Consider the following 19705-nt stretch of genomic DNA (forward strand, 5'->3'; position numbering starts at 1 on the left):
AATATTCCTCATTATTATAGAAAAATAGCTGTTAAAGCGTATCTTTCGATCAAAACTCTCAGTATCACACAGTTTTCTAACCGATTGCAAAATGCTTCATTATCACCATACATCATCAACCAACGGAAAAGTAAGCGCAACACCTTAACGACGGACTCATTCCAAAAATACAGCCACAAAAGCCACGGCAGTCCATCTCAAAATATCTACCTCTGCAGTCATGTCCACGCAGCACGGCCACAAAGCTTAAAAACAAAAATATTTTTCCTTAACGAAGAAGATGATCAGGAGGGAGGAAAGAAGAACATGCTTGAGCGAAGGCCGCGAACCTCTTAAAGAGGCGGAAGCTGAAAACTTGCGGAGATTGCGAAAGTACACCAACGCAAGAGGAAATTGGTTGGAGATTTGCTTGCGTTGCATTCAGCGGCTGGCGAAGAAAAATTCCAAAAAGTTACGCACAAATTGCAAGTTTGAGATAATGCTAGAATTAAGAACGTAATGGAAATATCCACTGGCGAAAAAAAAGGTCTAATTATATAGAGCTCGCATCAGGGTAAGTACGTACATGCAATTTTATTCATGATCGAGATGTAAAATCATTCTTCCGGGTGAGCAGTGTAGAATATGAGAATTTCCCAAAAAGTGACATGAAGTTTCGACAGCAAAAATGAGACAAAAACACGATAAAAATGAAAATTAACATGATCTCAAAATATAAGTTCCATCAATTGATGTCATTGGAGTTGATAGGATGCGGACGGCTCACTACTCATGTAGGTTTCATTTAAATATAGAGCTTGTATGGTAAGAAAAGTGGTCTTGCAAATTTAGTCATGCAGCATGCAACGTATTATTTCACCAAAACGTAGCAATAACGCCAGCTAGTATAATTTATAGCCCACCTCAAGGACGGAGAAAAGGGAATTCTTAACATGAAGCAATTTTCAAACATGAACTCAGTTTTAAACATTCATTTTCAACGAAGGAAAAATTAAGAAGAAGTTTCTCTGAAAGTATTGCCAGCTGACCATAATAAGTTACAATCCCGTACGTATTTCGCTCAATTCTCTCCCATTTTACGTATTTCGCTAAATTATCGAATTCTATTTCAAACTTCAAGGTAGAAATTTTAATCGCAGATGTTTATGAATTCAGTGTGTAACAAAAAAATTTCAAAGAAAATAAAAAATTAAACGTCTTGTTGTAGAAGGTTTGAATACACTTGGAACCATCTGTAAATGAGAATATTGAACAATTTCCCGGATATTTTCAAAGCCAATAATTGAGGAAAGTAAAGGCAGCAAGATGGGAAAAATTATGAATATCACGTATGAATGAGACCAGATGTGGGAAGAATAAAACTGGAAGTAGGGAAGACCTGTAGGGATGCCAAAGTCTGAAGGTGGCAATGCTTGGATTTCTCTAAAAATACCGGCCAAAGGGGGCAGGGGCGTCGGAGGGGAGGAGAATCATTCCCACCCACCCTCTACGAACACCCGATCCCCTCTCCCACATTCCTCCCTCATTCCCCTCTTATTCCCGACTTATAAGATATAATTCTTATTCCGGCTCTCCACTTCTTCACACTGACAACGCTTCCACATCTCTTATTCCTGTTCAAATCGTACAATGTCTCGGTGGCGAAGTCTCGGATTATAATAGCAGAGCAAAAATGATTTTTTTAAATCAAGGCCAGCGGATTAAATACATGATTCCTAGAATGTAAATTAAAACTTAGCCTTTCATTGAAAAAATAGTGCGAGCTTCAAAATACGAGAGAATTTTTCTGCCGGGATAAATAAATAAGGGTCACGATAAATATGCCTTGAGCTAATATTATAATACATAAAACTCTACCAGACTTCAATTATTTTAAACTTAAACTTATTGGGTTGTGAGTTGGCTTTGTGGTACAAAAAATAAACAATGAACACTTCAACACACTTTATTTCTTACGCTTAAACTAGTATCATTTGACAATAGTGTATGCTTAAATAAATGGTGCGGAATAATTGAAAAGCTTATTTAAAATCAAAATATTATTTAATTTTGTGAATTAAATATTAATACCAATAAAAGTAAATTCCAAAATATTAAAATATGTAGTTCTTTGCAATACATTTTAACATACACTCAAATTTATTCCACCCAGCTCAATTTAAAAAGCAATGATGGTTATGAAGAATTTTTTTTAATTCAATTAGAACCGTCAATTAGAATCTATTTCCCAGCGAAACAGAGCGTTCTTTCATCCACCGTCACAACTTATCGAAATTTTATCCATCCTTATTGAAGCAAGAAAAGGGCCAGGATTTTTTCCGCCACCGATATCATTAAATTTTTTCCGCTCCTCTTTGACTGTGAGCCGAATCATCCCGGGGCATCATTAGCCTATAAAGGACTTTTTCAACGCTACCTCGTCGAAGTTTTATAAGCCGTGTTCGACAACTTTTCGGGGCAACGACGTAATTAGCCGCGTTTTGCGCCGCTAATGAGAGAGTTCATGGGCCCGGACGGTCGTGCTCACTCTCGCCGGCATCTCGATCCATCGACGTGGGCGGAATTTACGGCCTCGCTGCGCGCGACTGTGTGCGACATGGGTGCCAGCGTGAATACTGGGGGCGGATTTGGGACGTTAAACCTCGGAGATTTACTACTGAGTCAAATACGTGTATACTACACGATCAAGGATGGGTTGAAAATATGGTGATTGCGTGGTGCCGCAAATTTGGTCAAATCTTACGAAGGAAAGCGGAATCATACCAAAGATTATATCCTCATTCACAATCGCGAATTAGTTATGAAACTATTGCTAAAGACTATATTTCGTATTTACGATCACCGATAGGCAATACTACATACTTCTTAGTACTGGCAATTGATAATTAAGAGAAAGCAGGGGATATATCAATTTATGTAAACGCAAAGACGAGTTACAGCACCATAAGCTGACCTGAACTAGCTAATTAAGAAATGAACAAATAATAATATCGTCTAACACTTTTTTACTTCAAAGTCTCGCAAATATAAGCCAAGTTACTCTTTAATGCATGAGGCTCAAAAGCCGAAAATCTTTGCAACCTCTCAGAGGAGAATCCAATTGAAACTAGATTTTAAAGGGAAATGCGAAACTATTTGCCATAATCGATTAAGACAAATGCTGAAAGCCTTCATATTTCACAATCGAATGAACATTGCAATTGGAAATGTATATTCAATTTTCAGAGAGAGAGAGGAAAAAATACGGTGTGAGAATCCAAATGATTGACCTACCACATCTCAATAATAATTAAAATGATACCTCATCGAATATTTTATATCATTTAACCATAATAAAATTATAAAATTTTTAAATTTAACTTTTGGTGAACTAAATGGAATATTAACAATGAAATGAGCATAAATAAAGACTTAAAACTGAGATGAATACGACAATCTAGAAACATCTTAAATATACCGAAGAAAAGAAGGAGAAAACAAAATTGAAAAACGTATTTTAAGACATGAGTATTCACAAAAGACAGGAGTCGAAGTAGTTAGAATGGAGAGAGCTCTATAGTGAAATACGTGAAATAGATAACGAACTCCGTAAAAAAGAAGAATGCATAGAGAATCGATTTATGTCTCGGAAATTGTTTTAGTAGAAACTCCTAACTGATTCCATGGGCAGCGCGCCATATAAAAAATCGGTCTTTTGTACCTTTAGTTTTACTCATTAACCAGCTACTGGCCAATGCTTTGCATTCCTATACCATCTCCAACGAAGGTTCGCACGTGGTATACTTACCTACGATTTCCTTGTATAATATTCGCTAAAATCATGTAGATGGTACACTTAATATTTCATCTTAGGTAGGTAAACTTAGCACGTGTAATATTTTTTACGGATAATGGATAGTTTTCGAGGGAATTTTTGTCAGGTGTATGAATTTTAATTCATAAATTTATGAACTCGTTGAGAAATTATTCTCATAAAAATTTCATGAAATAAATACCGTAATATAAAGTAATAAAAAATGATTGCATTGAACGCAATGCATGCAAAATACATATTAATAAACAGGTCAAAGAACCGTTTAAAATATATAAAATGTGTACATAAACGAGAAAAGAAATTTTATGAGAGTTTCCACAGGAATCATAAGAGTAGTGATAGTCAGATACTGGTATTCCAAATATTGTTGGTGGCGGATAAAAGTGAGAAATCATAATATTGATCCTCTATATCAAAGTCATCCACGTAGTTAGTGCCAATATGCTTTCGCATGTTCGAGAAGCACACATTACGCAAGAGCTATTACTGGCATCGATTGCTCGCCACGTGCATGACCGAAATGGCTAAACGCAGCTCCTCCGGTCAAATGCAAGCGCCGCGTCGAGTTTTTGTCAGATGACGAACAACTGCCGGGGCATTTCCGCACCGATTGGAATCTTTCCACGCGGCCTCACCCCCCACTTAGTATAGCTCCAGGATCACGCCTGGGTCCGATTAGAGCAAAGAGAAAGAAAACGACAAAAAACAACACACAATCCAATGGAAGGATGATGGAAATGGAGAGTATGAGGTCCGTCATCTAAGTACCTGACATTTGGTCCCGAAAACTCAGTATTTTTCTCCCATTTCGCCGTTAGATGAAGGAGGAGGGAACCACGATTGTGAACAAATTTCAAAAGTCCGAATGAAAAGTTTCAACTAACAAAAGTAATATCAGTAGGAGGCAGGTCTTAAACAAAAACACCGATAGGTAAATGACACCAAAATAATCTACGTGTCAGCAGAAAGGCTATTGTAAAGATTGTCATAATTACGGAATTTACACACCATTATTGGCGGTATATGTTTCTTTTTATAAAGCGCTTTGAATTGAATTCGGATTTTAAATTATTTGCTTACAACTAATACCTGAGTGTTTCAGCCTGAAGAGGTATTTAGATCGGTGGGAGTAGAGCCGCAGACTATGACACATGAATGAAACACAGTCAAAGTAGCGGGGGTTGGGGATCTACTCATTTCTCTTGGTCATCTTGCATTCTTAGGATTTTATTTTGGGGGTGCTTCAAGTCTTCACTTGCTACCAGGATTAGCTGCTAAGTATCATCAAAACACGTTCCGGCAATAGACGCATATAACTGAACGAAGTAATTTTTATCAGTGACAACCTATAATATTCCCCATCATAACGGAACAAAAATATCTTTCGTGTTGGTCTTGTTTTTAGTCCCACCATTCGACTTTTACTAATGTAATTGTTCAATGGTTTAGACCAATTTTAACAACTAGTTCCAATTCTTTCCATGGACAAGCAGTGCAGATCACTGGTTTTTGGCATGTTTGAAACACTGCTAAAGACTTTCTACTCGCAGCCCAGCGCGCAAAAAATATCGTTCTTTCTCTCAATACTCACAGTAGGGAATGAAAATCACGAAAAGTCAAATAAGTCGATGAAAAGGGGTGCAATCTCAGGGTAAATACATGTAAGAGCGCTCTAAGTCGTCGCGCGGTAACTGAAAGCTGAGACTACTATTGAGAACTCCAACTTCGGCATTTTTATGGAAAATAAAAGAGTAAGATCATGATCAGAATGAACTTTATAGAAGTCGTCATAATCCTGATTCTTCGTGATCTATGAATTTAATTACTTCGTGAGTTTCTTGAATGAATGTTTATTAGTTATAAAAATTCATTTTTCTAATGAAGCGATGTGATTTTCAATGATTAATTATCATAATCAGTCATAAACCAGTGGTACAAGTAAGTAATAGGCGTTCATCCAAGAAACCTAAAATGGCATACTTACCACATGATTTAATATGAGATAGTGAATATTATTATTTAATGAGCATTAAATTCAAAGGGAAATAAAGTTTGCAATGGGAAGAAACGAAATGACAAAAAACTCCTTAGTCGCAGTCGATCAGTCCGACCCAGCACGCAATCTCCAATTTTCCTATTTCAAACTAGGCCGCATGCGCAGAAGCCGAAAATCGCCCTTGTTCACATTTACTCCGAGGAATTCAATCGGTTCCGGGATCTGCCGAAGAGCGTCACACACATCGCCCGGAAATGCTCACGCTTCCCGCGCGGTGATTTAGGCGGGCACGACCCGCCGCGGCGGCATTCAACCGGCGCACGAGTCATCAGTTAACACCCCTCGCGGGACGAGGGACGCATTTCACCCCCCAAAGGGTTCGTTAATGGCCGACGCGATGAACGCGGACGCTCGCCCGATGTTAATTACGCGTCAAAATCATCAGCGGCGGAATCGGCGGCTGCGGATGGTCGGGATGGCAATGGATCCGAGGGATGCGAGGAATCGGAACGGGAGGGTGGGAGATAAGGGAATATCGGGGGGTGGGAAAAGACCCTGAGGGTATCAGGAAATACGAAAAAAGCTGACGAGAATGCGTTTCACGGGGCGCGTGATCACTTTTCTCCCCTGAATCGCGGACAGCGTGTCCGCTTGCCTATATCTCGTCCGTCGGATCTCGACACCGCTGGGGTGTCAAAATTCAACGACTGTTAATCGCCTTCCCTCCCTCATGTTTAATTCATCCGGCCCTTTAAAAACATTCCTCCGGCCGGAAAGGTAAGCTAATCTCGCGGGGAACGCCCATGCGACCAACCACCCCCACGTGTTCTGCCGTAATTGCGCAAGTGACCACATACGTGTGTACAGGGGTTGAAAGTGAAGATACTAGCGCATCGACAGATGTAACATCGTTTGCGTCAGCCAGTGGGCTACTGCCGGATCTGCGAATTATATGCACCATGCCATTACCCCGGTAGATTCTGCTCTATCGGCTTTGGCCGGAATTGGTTCGGTGGGTTATTTGGGAAGGGATCCGATTCATTTGTGTAATTGAGGACAGGAGTTTAGATTAGTGAGGGAATGATTGTTTCGCAAAGTAATTGCAGTGCTAGAGGGATGAAGATTCGGGGTCAGCCTCGTTTTTCGAAGCACAGTGTCGTACCCGTAGTAACACGGATCTTCCTGAATTTCCTATAATGTTCCTTTGTAGTAATCGTTACTTTCAGATTAAGTAAATGAGAATCAAAAATAATATTGAGACCCCTTAACATTGATATTTAATTTAAAAGGATACCAAGACGAAGATCAGGAAGAAACTAATAAATTAGCAAAGAAAAAAGCACCTATAAATAGATAAAGCCTAGATGTATAAATAAAATACAAAAATATATGCCAATTATTCCGCATAATTGAAGGTCCCAGAGGGAATTCAACATACGAAATGAAGACAATTCCATAAAAATATTCATCATGGTAAAATCAACCGTGAATATTTTGCTTATGGGTTTAGATTTGTGTCTGAATGGAGCCATCATGGTTTCATCGAGTCATTACATTACTACCTGTACAGAAAAAAATCACCGTTACCGCAGTGGAGAAAATTTTCGCTTGTAGAAAGATTTTACCAAATACATAACAAGGAGAGCACTGTTTAGTTAATGGAAGGCAGATATTGTCTACCATTACAATTATATGCATTAGAATTTTCATAAAAATGACGTTTTATAATTTTCTCGATGTCACCTTGGCTTTCACTACATACAGTACATGGATTTTCTGATAGTGCTCATGCCCAGGAAGTAGTTAGTTTCACAAATGAAGAAATGTCGCCTCCTCCGGGATTTGAACTCAAAGTTATTTAGTCGCCAATCCAGCGTCCTAACCACAACAGCAGCGGCTCGATGCCCTGGGGAACGAGAGTAATCACACCCTCGGGGAGGCAAGCAGAAGGCGACACATTTTTATCTCCAGCCCTCTATTTTCCGGTAGTTTGGCAGATGAAATTTCCGACGAATCATGCCACTTAAGCCTCTTGCTCCGATTCTAATAATTACGTTGGCAGAGCAGATTCAACATTTTGGATTCCCCATCCCCGCTAACCGTGTCCTCAACCTCCGATCATCGTCACGACAACCACCAACCGGAAACAATCAATTTCACTTAAGGAGCTTCCTTTAATTATATGTTTACGCAACGCCTTTCAGAGCACTTGGGTTTGCTTCAACAATGGCCACTCGTGAAAATTTTGAACAGCGCAACGCCATAATAATTTCGCCACTATTTTGAAAACCTTGAGCACCACTCAAACAAACCATTTCTCTACAGCATTGGCAAGCGTATATAAATGGGAGTAGAATCTATTCCAAGCATTCAATTATACGCTTTCCATAAGTTGTGAGCTTTAAAGGTCAAAGGTATTAAAACGCCCGGTAGCGTTAAGTGCCAGGAGCATGAACACCTATTCGTTTCAAATGTCATCAGAAGCTTTTTCCACGAGAACAATGCTCTTCCCTGTTACCTGATGAGACGAATAGTTACATAATGAGTTACGTGTGTTTGAGTGCTATCTCCGACGAAAGCTTACTTCGCGTTCTCCGGAATACTTCACATTGAAAGGTTCGGAGATAAAAATAATTTTAGTAGAATTAGAGTTTCCAAATAATTTTGTGAGTTTACTCTTGGACAGAAATTTTCAAGATTTTCAAGATTAGAAATTTTATTGAAAGAATAAAAGATGTTCATGAAAAATATGTAATTATATGAATTCAGTAGCTCACAATCAGTGTTGTGCAAAAATTAAATATCGAAGAAGATTCTTGTGCTATAAGCACACAGCGATACGAGAATACGAAAACAAAGATTGATTTGGTTGTATTTAATTAAATGATAATATAAAAAATCTTATGTATGAAAAATATTTACAGTTCAGTTTATATTTATTCAAGCATACCACTGTATTCAAACGTATATATACTATAAAAAATATACCACCAATAAGTTTACACGCTATAATTGTCTTGCACTTCAGTCCCATTATAATTCAGAAACACTGGCTATTAAAGCAAAAAAAATAATTTCAAATCGTATTCTACTCAGTTGGGTATGAATAAATACCCACAGTACTGTCGATCGAATAATGAGGCAAAATATGAGTTATTTTCACTAATAAATAGTACCCATCGAAATATGACGACCTGTTAATTCTCACTATAATAAAATAATTTTGAAAAAAAGCAATCGTTCTCCGCAGTTACCCCCTCAGTTGCTTACTTAGCTTGTCAAGTTGATTATGTAAAAAGAGCTACAGTTGTTAAAACATTCTAATGCGGTGTTCGTTCAACAATCGATCCTAGTAAAAATGAAGAAAAATAGTATATTTTACGACATCACAATAGCATAAGCAATTCAAAGTTGCATTAAAAATACGTTTACTCAATTTGATATTTAGCATCATGATTTCTACCTCAAACCAAGCAGTTAACCTAATTTCAACTCCCTTTACTAATTTAGAGTGCAAATCAGGCTTAAATCTACCTCTTACATATGCAAATGTTCTAAAAAAATGGCAACATTGATTGAGGGAATTTACGCATGGAGAGCTGACCTATTTAAACTCAAATTAATCAAGCAGAATTATGTCGCAACAAATTTAGTACTCCATTCATGCAATTGAAAAAAAAGCTTTTCTAATTTCATTTTTTTCGCGATTTCAGTTAGTAGGTAGCAATTGAAGAAATTGCAGGAATTAACGGAGGAAGAATGCATGAAAGCTTGGTTATTGTCACTGGAGAACACATACACGCTTTAACTTTGGTTTGGGGAACATTACCCGCCTCAAAGAGAAAAAAGCATCAACTTTTTTTCACGAGGTGGGTCACGCTCGCCACTACAACCGTAGCCCGAGGAGCCATGCGCTCTGCCCGCCCGGGGCGAGGCCTGCATTCGCGGCGAGTACAACATTGTGGACCAACCCTCTCTACTCAGTTTTTCGTGTCTCTCTTGTTTAGGGAATTGTGCCCTGTGTCCTCCGATATGACGACGCTGTGTCGACTCATTAAGCCACGTGATTCCATCGACTCGCCGGGGGAATTTGAAAAAATAATTTTAAAAAATTTGCCAACGAAAATTTTTTTTTCGCGTCCTTTTTCATCGCCCACCAATGGACTCAAATCTCGCGAGAGAGAGAGAGAGGGAGGGAAATACCGCGGATTCGGAACTCTAAAAGCGGTGAAGACAGACGCGCTCAACAGGTGGTGCTCGTATTCAAACCTTTCTCTCAATCTTTCTTTCTTCATCTGTCTCGGAGTCCGCCTCAACCGTATTGTTTCATATACTCATTTGCGTACTCACGTCTAGCCGTGGATCTAAAAAGAACAAGTGCGCGCACAGATTAGCGAGCGGTTTCTGGCAGCGACGGGTTAAACAGTCGCACTCAAACAAATAACGGAGTCCGATAAAACTGTTACTAACCAAGAAATTTGAGGAAAGATTATAAATAATGCGCAATATTTTGCAATACTCGGTATAAGTTCATTATATTCAGGCGTTATATGGTGGAAGTTCGACATATTTAAATAAAAGTTGGTATCACTTTTCCGCAATAGTTTAATGCGTACAACTCGGTTCGGCTCACCGAGCCATCCTCTGGTACAAGACCAAGTACAAGAGGTCTTGTACCAAATGATGGCTTTGTAAGCCGAAACGCGTCGTACGCATTAAAATATTATCAAAAATCATAACAAATTTTCTTTAAATAACCAGTATTCAAATTATCTTCCTATAAGGCTTAGGCACGCGATTTACCCTTTGTAACCCAGAGCTGCTTAATGGAGAAATAAAAATTTCAAGATTTTTTATTCTGGAAAGATGAAAATTTTGCACTCAATCACAATTATTGAGGCAGATAAATATTTCGTCATCAAAATTTACACCACAAAATAAATACGAAGACAAGATAGTTCAAATTAGAGCTGAAAATTTATACATTTTTGATGTTGCTTTGGAGCAACATTGGGTTATAATGGGTTAAAAAACCTGCATGGATTTATGCACATTTGTGAGAACGCATTTCATGAAAAGTAAATTGTTCGAATGTTTGAATTCGTTCATTCACGCGTTTATGTATTCAAATGCTGATTCCTCGTGCAACTTGGCAATGAAGAATAATTTTCAGAAGAAAATTTAAAATTTAAATATATTTATATGAGAAACTATTAATTTCATTCATGAATTACTACATTGTAATCGCACATGTTTCTCATTCCAATGGACTTTCAATAAAAATACTTATACGTAAAGAGAACGAGAATGAGGACAGTTGCCTAGAATTATTTGGCAAGTAATAAAGCAGTTACAAAAGAGGTCAGCACTTAACATATTCTTCAGGAAAGATATTTCATAAAAATCTCTGTGGACCACTTAATGTGTCATTTCAAAACAGCAGAGAACGACGCGTTAGCCATTCTTCATATAAATCCCACATGATAATTTCTGTCTCCATGGAGCAATCAGTATTATTCACATTTCTCGACGTTTAGACTCTGTTCAAAACTGAATTTATTTTTACGCATAATTATTGTTCTTAGCATGGAAAAAACATTGTTCCGCATTGTTTTTGAAAAAAATGTCAAAGTTCCTAAAATGGTGCAAAACGTCGGATATTGACATCTTCCCAAGTGTGGCAACCACTTCTCGATTGAACCCTCCTTGCAACTGTGCCCATAAACCATTTATGTGTCTCTAAAATTATTGCTGGACGCGGCGATTTCACGGTCAGTCATTGAATCCGTGGTTAAGTGATGAAAAGTGAGTGGTGATATGGCATAAAATTTTGAAAACCAAGCGAATTCCAATTGTAACTTCTTGTAAATGTATCTTGTTTATTTATGTATCCTAAATTATTTACATTTATCCCACAAAATGCTTTCTATTCTCTCCACCAAGTAGGAACTGAGTGTATAGAATAAATACGAATGAATTGCATCCTAATCACTCTTTTATTTTGACTGTACCCCAAATCATAAGATGAACACGCAACAATTCCTTCTGCTATTTCTTACATAGACATGGAGAAATCAAACGAAGCGCACCGCAAAGTAATGTTTCAATCCTCATTCTTCCTCCTTCCTCGTTCACTTACAATTAGTCTACGTTCGCATTTGAAGGTCGCCGCGGTGCGAGAAACAGAATGAATAAAAAAATGTAAACTAGAAGATTGACACGGTTTGAGAGTCGGTGGGGAGGATGGATGATTCGTTCACCTTTCACTATTTATTCTCCGCCGCTCGATGGATTGGCCGTGCAGCATCACGAAAGGGAGAGGAGGAGGCCAAAGGTTGGGCTCACTCGAGCATCACGACTCCTTCCTCTCCACCTCGCAACTGCTGCCAACACCCAAGGGTAAAGTAATACACGCCGCGACTCCATCACGCATCTATTAAACGACGACTGCATAGGTGGCGATGGAAATTCATACTCAAATACGAATTGAAAAGACCGAAATGAAGTCAACAGTTTCCATACACAGATACATACACCATCTTCAGATGCGGTGGAGATTAGGATATCTTCGTGTACCAATTTTATTTTATTTATTTCCACACAAACGAAAACGGCACATAATGCCCTTTTGCGTAAGATTTTCAACGAATTTAACAATTACACATGCACGAACAACCATGCCGTGGGTGGGGGTAATCTACCCAGGCGGGGATCGAATCCGCGACCTCTTGTTTAGCAGGCGAGAAGTTTTCCCCGCAGCCATCAAGGTATTAGGTATTGCTGCTATATACATGAAACGGCCGAACTCAGAAGCATAATGTAACAGAAATTGATATACCGTATAGGATATTCCTGCTTTTACCAACCTGAAACCCGAGCGTTTTGCGACCCCAGCTGGTTGCTGGGCAATGCTATGGGTGATGCGCATTAAAATTGATGCCATTAGATGTAAACCGAAAATAAATAAGCAGAAGCAGGAACTAATTTACCACTTCAGTATCTTATAATAAGACACGAAGTCATGTAAGCGACTTAAGGATGCAATGAAGTCCTCTTTCTGCTGGCTACAGAAATCTGTCGTGATGACAGAGATAAGTAAGTAATCTAGTATACGAATTGTTGTAAAATACTAATAATCAATAGGAAATTGAAATGAAACGCGGAAACATATTTTCATTTACCACGGCCACCTTTTACCTTGCAAATATTCAAATTTATCATGAAATTAGCTTATTCAATATCTTATTCAATAGCTTATTCAATATCTTATCAAGGAAATATCGAGGTCGAACTGATAAAATTATGTGAGATTTCTGCATCAGCATTTCCCGACTGCATAAAAAGCTTTAAATGTGATCAGGCATGTATTCTGGTTTTCATTGAAATGGAGCCTAACTAGTGGATCTAATCACTCAGAATTTCCTATCCTAAAATTGGCTTCATGATATGAAAACATTTATAACAATACCAATGTACCAGATGGGCCTAAAATATGGCGATAAACCCAAATCAAGAAAGAATCCGAAATGTGAGCTCTCGTAAATGACGTAAATTTTATGCAGGATACCTTAGAGCATTAGATAATTGACATACCTAAAAAATTGTATGCATTTCAAAAATTTTTCCAAAAGTATCACAAGGGTAGTAGCGATGCACGATTTTTCTCAAAGTTTGATAAAAAAAAACAGCATGTAAACGTCGTAAGTTTAAATCATTCTTACAATTACCTAAAGTAGCACAAGAGATCTGTAGACAAAAATGAATAAGAGGAATCTACAATTAACGTGATATTAGTCGTGAAATAAACAGAACGCTAAACCGATATCGAATTATTTTCTCAGCTAACAGAATCTTGTCAAACCGCTCATTTCATGTATTCATTATTGCATTCATTATAAAGTAGTGGACTTGCTTCATAAAAGAAATGCAGTGAGGTATTCGTGGGAAAACAAACCCTTCTACTTGCATAGCATACTTATTTACACCAGCATTGATAGTATAAAACGCAGCCGTTCATAATGAAGAAGTATGAAATAAACAAAGTGAAGTCATTTTCGTATTTCATTGCTACACAAATTTAAACCGAACACAACAAAACGTTAGTAAAAGGGGTATTATGGGTTTACATAATAATTTTCCTATTATACAACAGGGATTTTATCAAATTCTTGATAATGTGGACCCTGAAGGTGGAACAGAATCGTACAATTATTACATTTGAGATCGTTAATGGTTTATTATCAGAGATTATATTATTCCTCTTCCTTAATTGCGAAGATATCACTGATGGATTCAGCATTACTAACTCTTACTATTCAATAAAAAAATCATGTACTGTTTTCCTCACTCATAGAGGTCAAATCATTTAGTTGGACCAGTTTTATGCGAACAGAAGTAGAAAGTAATTCACTCCTAGCCAGACTCAAAACATGAGACTAAATAGCAATTAAATCCTTAAAATATTTTGTCTATCATAAAAGTTTAAGTCATATTGCGTAAAACTGTGGCATGAAAAATAAAATTAATTACTATTTTACAATTATCGTCTTATTGAAAGCAAGTAATTGGACATTTGTCATTGCATTCAATTGCTCATTTATCAAGTATTCCTCTGCTTATCCACTTTAAAATACACCACGTTTGACAGTCAGAACACTTTGTGTTCAATGACTTGACACTTATAGAATTTCAAGAGCTTTAGCATTTGATGATCTTATTCCAGGAAAGCTCCCGAGTCTGATACATTCGAAAATATCTTTTGAACCTGATAAAAAAGGAAAGTATGAAATATTTGTGGAATGATAAAAACCTCCTTCTGAGAATAATTTTTCTCACAAGACTAGACGTACAGAGGATAATATTTGGTTGTTTGAAGTCCAACAACTGCCTACAGAACTCAAACTGGCGAAGGGAAAGTAGTTGTTACGGTAAACTGTCGCACTGAATGTAGTGTCCTGCTCATATGAATAAATGAAATGGAGTGATCCATTGAAGTAGCACTTTCTTTCATCAATAAATGAATGCCGGGGACTTAGCAGAGACATATTAGGAAAATTTTATCTTCAGCTGGTGGGACATTAGCAGTTTCATGCAGTCCACAATGAATTGAGCTAATGGCATCGATTTCACACAGAATAAACGTCTCGCAGAGTTTTAATCAAAATAACTTTTCCATCGAGTCGGAGAGAAGAGAACTGTACATATTTTCATTAATGGAAAAACGGTTAACGTCAAACTTCAAAAGAGTTATTGAAGCAAGGAAACTAAAATACGTCAACATCGCTCATAGAACTAATTGGAAACTGACCAATAAACACTGCGAGATGGTCCACATCAATCATTGGATATCTATTGTATGCCATCTGAAATAACTTGTGTCCCTTGCAGTATCAAAATAACCAATACGCGGGCATGATAGCCCTTCCGGTCGTCAAATACGAAGAGGCAATCGGAATTGGCATGTACGATGATTCTCACTCTGGCTCGGGCACATTCCTTCTGTAAATTGTAGCAAAACAGTTAGTGATTTTCAGCATGTTAGCATTGGAATCAAGTCGACGCCAGTGATGAATGGTCCTTGTCCGGAGCATGCGCTCTTCTCTCTGTTTCCGCGCATGCCCATTGGACGTCTAACTAATTGGCTCACGAGTTCGCGATTTATATGCAAACCATTCTCGCAGTTTTTACTTCGACATGACTTATGCCAGGATATAAATCTAACGCCGTTACAAAAGTCAATACAAAGGATTCATAGTAAAGTTTTCTTCCCATGCCTGTAGCTTAGAACAATACCACTCTGTCACGTGCCGCTACTTAGTATGTTTTCACGCAGAATATGTATACTGTTTTACTAAAAATAATTAATTTTGCAACTTGTGAAAGAAATTTTTAGGGAAAAACAGAAATATTGGATAAATGAAACGTGGACACTTTTCCGCGAGATTACCATTATATCCTCAATACATCAATTTGTACGGGAGTCTCACATAAGAATATTCAACAAGAGGTAGAGTAGAAGGTATAGGAGCTGCAGCGTATTTAACGTGATAGGATAGTAGAGGTAATAATTTTACAGCTGTTTTCTTTTTGAGCGTTTACAACTATCAGAACAAGGTTAAAAATAATAAATATATACACGGCTCAATTTTTTTCAGAATCGCTCACGATACTTTCTTCTTTCGCGAGTTTGACAAATCAAGGCACTTAGGTGATGCAACCTCGTGAATATATATTCAAATATTCACGGACGTGGGAGCAGAAATCCTGAAAAAACGTCGTTAATTAAGATGCATTAATCGAGTAATCTAAAAAAATACCTACTCAAGCTAGCGACTCTTGAGGCATGGTGATGCAAAATCGCTGAAGGATTGCCATCAAAACGAAAACTCAGAAATAATGAACCATCATGGAAACGAATATAACCATAAAAACGTGTATCGTCAATCACTGCCTCAAGCTGGTGTTGATTAGGTTATACTGTCACTCGGAGAGGACGTCGAACTTATTATGCACCCTATTAAATGCAGTGGGCAAGCTGTCAGGCAAATAATTTTGATTTTTTTTCCATAACATAGGGCATAGTCAAGAAATTTGATGCTGATACATACATAGACCAAACGAAGGACGTAGACAATACGTAGGTACGTAGAAAAAGGATCCATAGACTTGGGCCCAGTATTACAGGAGTAGTATTGTTGGTATTGAGATGTTAGTGCATTCTTCAAGGGTTTTTGAGCTAATTTTCTGCAATAATCTCATGTCAGGAGCTGTATTCTTAAGAAAAATTTCGTTTATTCTGTAGTTTGAAGCCCGGATTAAAGGATATCCTCTTTCCGCGTAGGCCTACTTACTTCTACGCGAGACGACGACGGTTGGTGAATGGCAGGGATGTTGGTATAATAGTAGTTTCATGAAATATGGAAACTAAATAGTCACTTGCGACGGTTTTATAATTTAGGTGAATTTAAGAAAATACAAAAATACAAAATAATGAAAATCCTATTAAAAACTAAAATACTTCACCTAATGTCTGGAAGTCATTGTCGCAGGAATTATGTCTCAGCGCAAGTAGAGGTGTGAATCCAATAACGTTAAGCATTTAATCGAGTGACCACCCTACCATAAACGGAAGCGTGAGAACATACCTATGTTCTAATTTCGAGCATATATTCTACCATTATTTTACTCATTTTTCCACGTGCGTACATACAACTTGCAGACGAGATAGGACAACATCCCTCGCTTGTGGTATGGTCAATCTGAATTTCCAATTCAGAATAGATATTCCATGGTCACTGAATCACCGTTTGCACGTAACCCGACTGGTCGAATTTGCCGACACCGCGAGCTGTTTCTAATATTAGGGATTTGTGTCATGGGATCGGTGTCCAACCAGAACATAGCTATTTTTCATGTCATCTTAAAATGAACGCAATGATTAGTTTTAAGTTTTACATCCGAAGGGGTAATATCGCCTATTTTATTCCGCCCATTGGCTCGATTTCTAGGCTCTCTTCCTACCACATCCTCGTTCGTCAAACATCTTTCTTAGAAACATTCATAATCATAAGGATACTCTGCGTTTCACAATGACAAATATCAGTGATGAATTCATGGATAGTTATTAGCCAAGCATCTATCCGTCGAGCGTCAATGTAATAACTTCAATTTGTAAAACCTAATCGAGTTAGACGCTGGTTTAAGCTTCTAAATACTGTTAAGAGCCAAATCTGGTAACAATATCGAAAATATTTCATGAATGTCATTCGCTAAAAAAGTCTGCGATAATTCACCGGCTTTAAAGTTCACTTTATTGGATAGCAATTTTGTAAGAAGTTCACTCTAAGGTTATGTGTGGGTAGTTAAATGGCGAAAGCTGAATAAATATTAAAATGAAACGTAGACTCACCATCGTGGGGTTTATTTGGTAGGGATACAGCGTGAATTCCTTCTGGGTCCCCGCTAGTGTCTTGAAACGGTCTCACTCCCTCGTTCGCGGGTCCGAAATTCTTGCGGCGGTAGCGGCCGGATTTCGGCGCTCGGAAGATTCAGCAGCGGTCGCCGGTGGGCCGAACCGGGGCCATCGGCAAGCGCACGTAAGACATGTCTTATCGTCCTTTGCTTAGCCTCAACTCAGAACACTGGCTTCGCGTCTTCAAGAAGTGACATCAGGAACAACCACAAGCCTCACAAATTCCATTCAAGCGTAAACATGCGTTGCAATCTCCAATTTGACAATCTAGAAGACAGGAACTTCAGTGAATAAACAGTCCTTACGTTTTGCGGGAATTACGGCGGATATCACAAAGAAAATTCACGTTATTCGGCGTGATAACAGCTTATTGCACACAAATTAGTCCTCGCAACCGTGGGATTACGAAAAAATAATGCCGAACCACTGGTCAGCACGTGGGGACCGCAAGTAATCTCTTCAACTGTTGCAGCGTGCATGTTTCCGAAGAAAATACGACAGCATCGTGTCGGGGAACGATATGAGATCTTAAGACTCAAAAACTATGACTCGGGTCCGAAACAAATCAACAACACAATCGCAATTCACCACATTCATTCCAGTTAACACGCATGCAGGATACGGAACTTCCGACGATAACTTAGGCTGCTACGGGAAATCAAGGACGGAAAAACTGTTCACAGAAAAGATCCAGTTCTTCTTGAGTTCTTCATAAACTTCCAGCGGCGGGTTGGAACACAAAACAAATGTAGTGTTCAACAAAAGCGTCCACAATCCAGTCCTTGAGATCAGACGGGCCGAACCATGAGGCGATAAACACGTGCTTCGTGTTTTCCTCCCGATATCGAGGGAACAACACCTTCACTCTAGTATCGCACTCCGGACACCAACACAAACGCAGGAGGATCCTAGACGAGAGGCGGAGACAGGACTAAAACTCTCCCCTTCCACCTCTTGAGCAAAATTCCCCCTTCCACCGCCTTGGGGTGCTCTATTCAACCCCCGACGCACTCCCCTTCAAAACTTTCGGGACCAATCCTTTTGTCACCGTGTGCGATTCGGATCTTTAAGCATATCCTTCGCCGACGAGGAGTTCGGGACAGATTCTTCAGGGAGCTGAGAGCGGGGGCTTAGGTTAGCAGCCCCCCGGCCGGCGATGGCGAGCTTCCCGCCTGAGAGGATCCTCGTGCTAGGGACCGGCGAAAAAGCTTTCGACCGCGTGAAGCGAGGTTTCAATGATGCCCCGGGGGTGACGGCAGCCGTGCGAGTGGGCAAGAGATAGGGAGGGCTTGAGTCGGCGGCGGAGGGCTCCCCCCAAACTCTCTCCCCCCTCTGACGGCTGGAGGGGGAGTTCGGCACGGCCGGAGGGGAGGGACGCCGCTTGGGGGCGGGGAAGGCGGGGGAGGAATTGGAGGGGGGGAAGAGAGGGGGTGGAAGTGCGATGGTTCTCGCGGAGATCGGCATAGGATCGGAGGACTCCGGCGTGAACGGAGCGCAGGGCTGTTTGAGGAGCCGCGCCGTGGACAGTCAGGTGGATTGAATAGATACAGAACCGTAAGGAATTAGCTGTTGATGGCGTTTTCTTCGGGCGTGCCTCGTAAACTCATTTGGTCTGTCTCCCGACGTTTCGTGTCCGTTGCTGGCTACTTTTTCTTAGAGAATAAGGGTAGTTGTTATCCCCTAGTCTTCCGTGGCGTTCTTGCTAAAATGACATCTCCATCTTTCGGGTTTTCGCCGCGTTGTTAGTCATAGGTTGACAACAGATTCAACAACATTGACCTGAAGAATCTTGGTGAAACTGTTGTCACCCTATGACATACAATGCGACGAGAACCCGAAAGATGAAGAGATCATCTAAACAAGAATAGTTTTTTAAGTGGATGATATTAATAATGGTTCATGGTGGGAAGAAGGTGTCTTGGAA

General features: G+C 39.2%; 1 protein-coding gene across 1 annotated transcript in view; it reads right to left on the reverse strand.

The window, feature by feature from the left end:
- LOC124155730 (transcription factor AP-2-beta) overlaps positions 1 to 19056 on the reverse strand; it is a 419283-nt gene extending 400227 nt beyond the window's left edge. Inside the window, exon 1 of the mRNA XM_046529793.1 lies at positions 17719 to 19056. Coding sequence (XP_046385749.1) covers positions 17719 to 17721 — 3 coding nt within the window. The 5' untranslated portion in view covers positions 17722 to 19056. The remainder of the gene's footprint in view (positions 1 to 17718) is intronic.
- Between the last annotated feature and the right edge of the window lie 649 nt (positions 19057 to 19705).

Source organism: Ischnura elegans, chromosome 3 (genome assembly GCF_921293095.1).
Source record: "Ischnura elegans chromosome 3, ioIscEleg1.1, whole genome shotgun sequence".
NCBI lineage: Eukaryota > Metazoa > Arthropoda > Insecta > Odonata > Coenagrionidae > Ischnura > Ischnura elegans.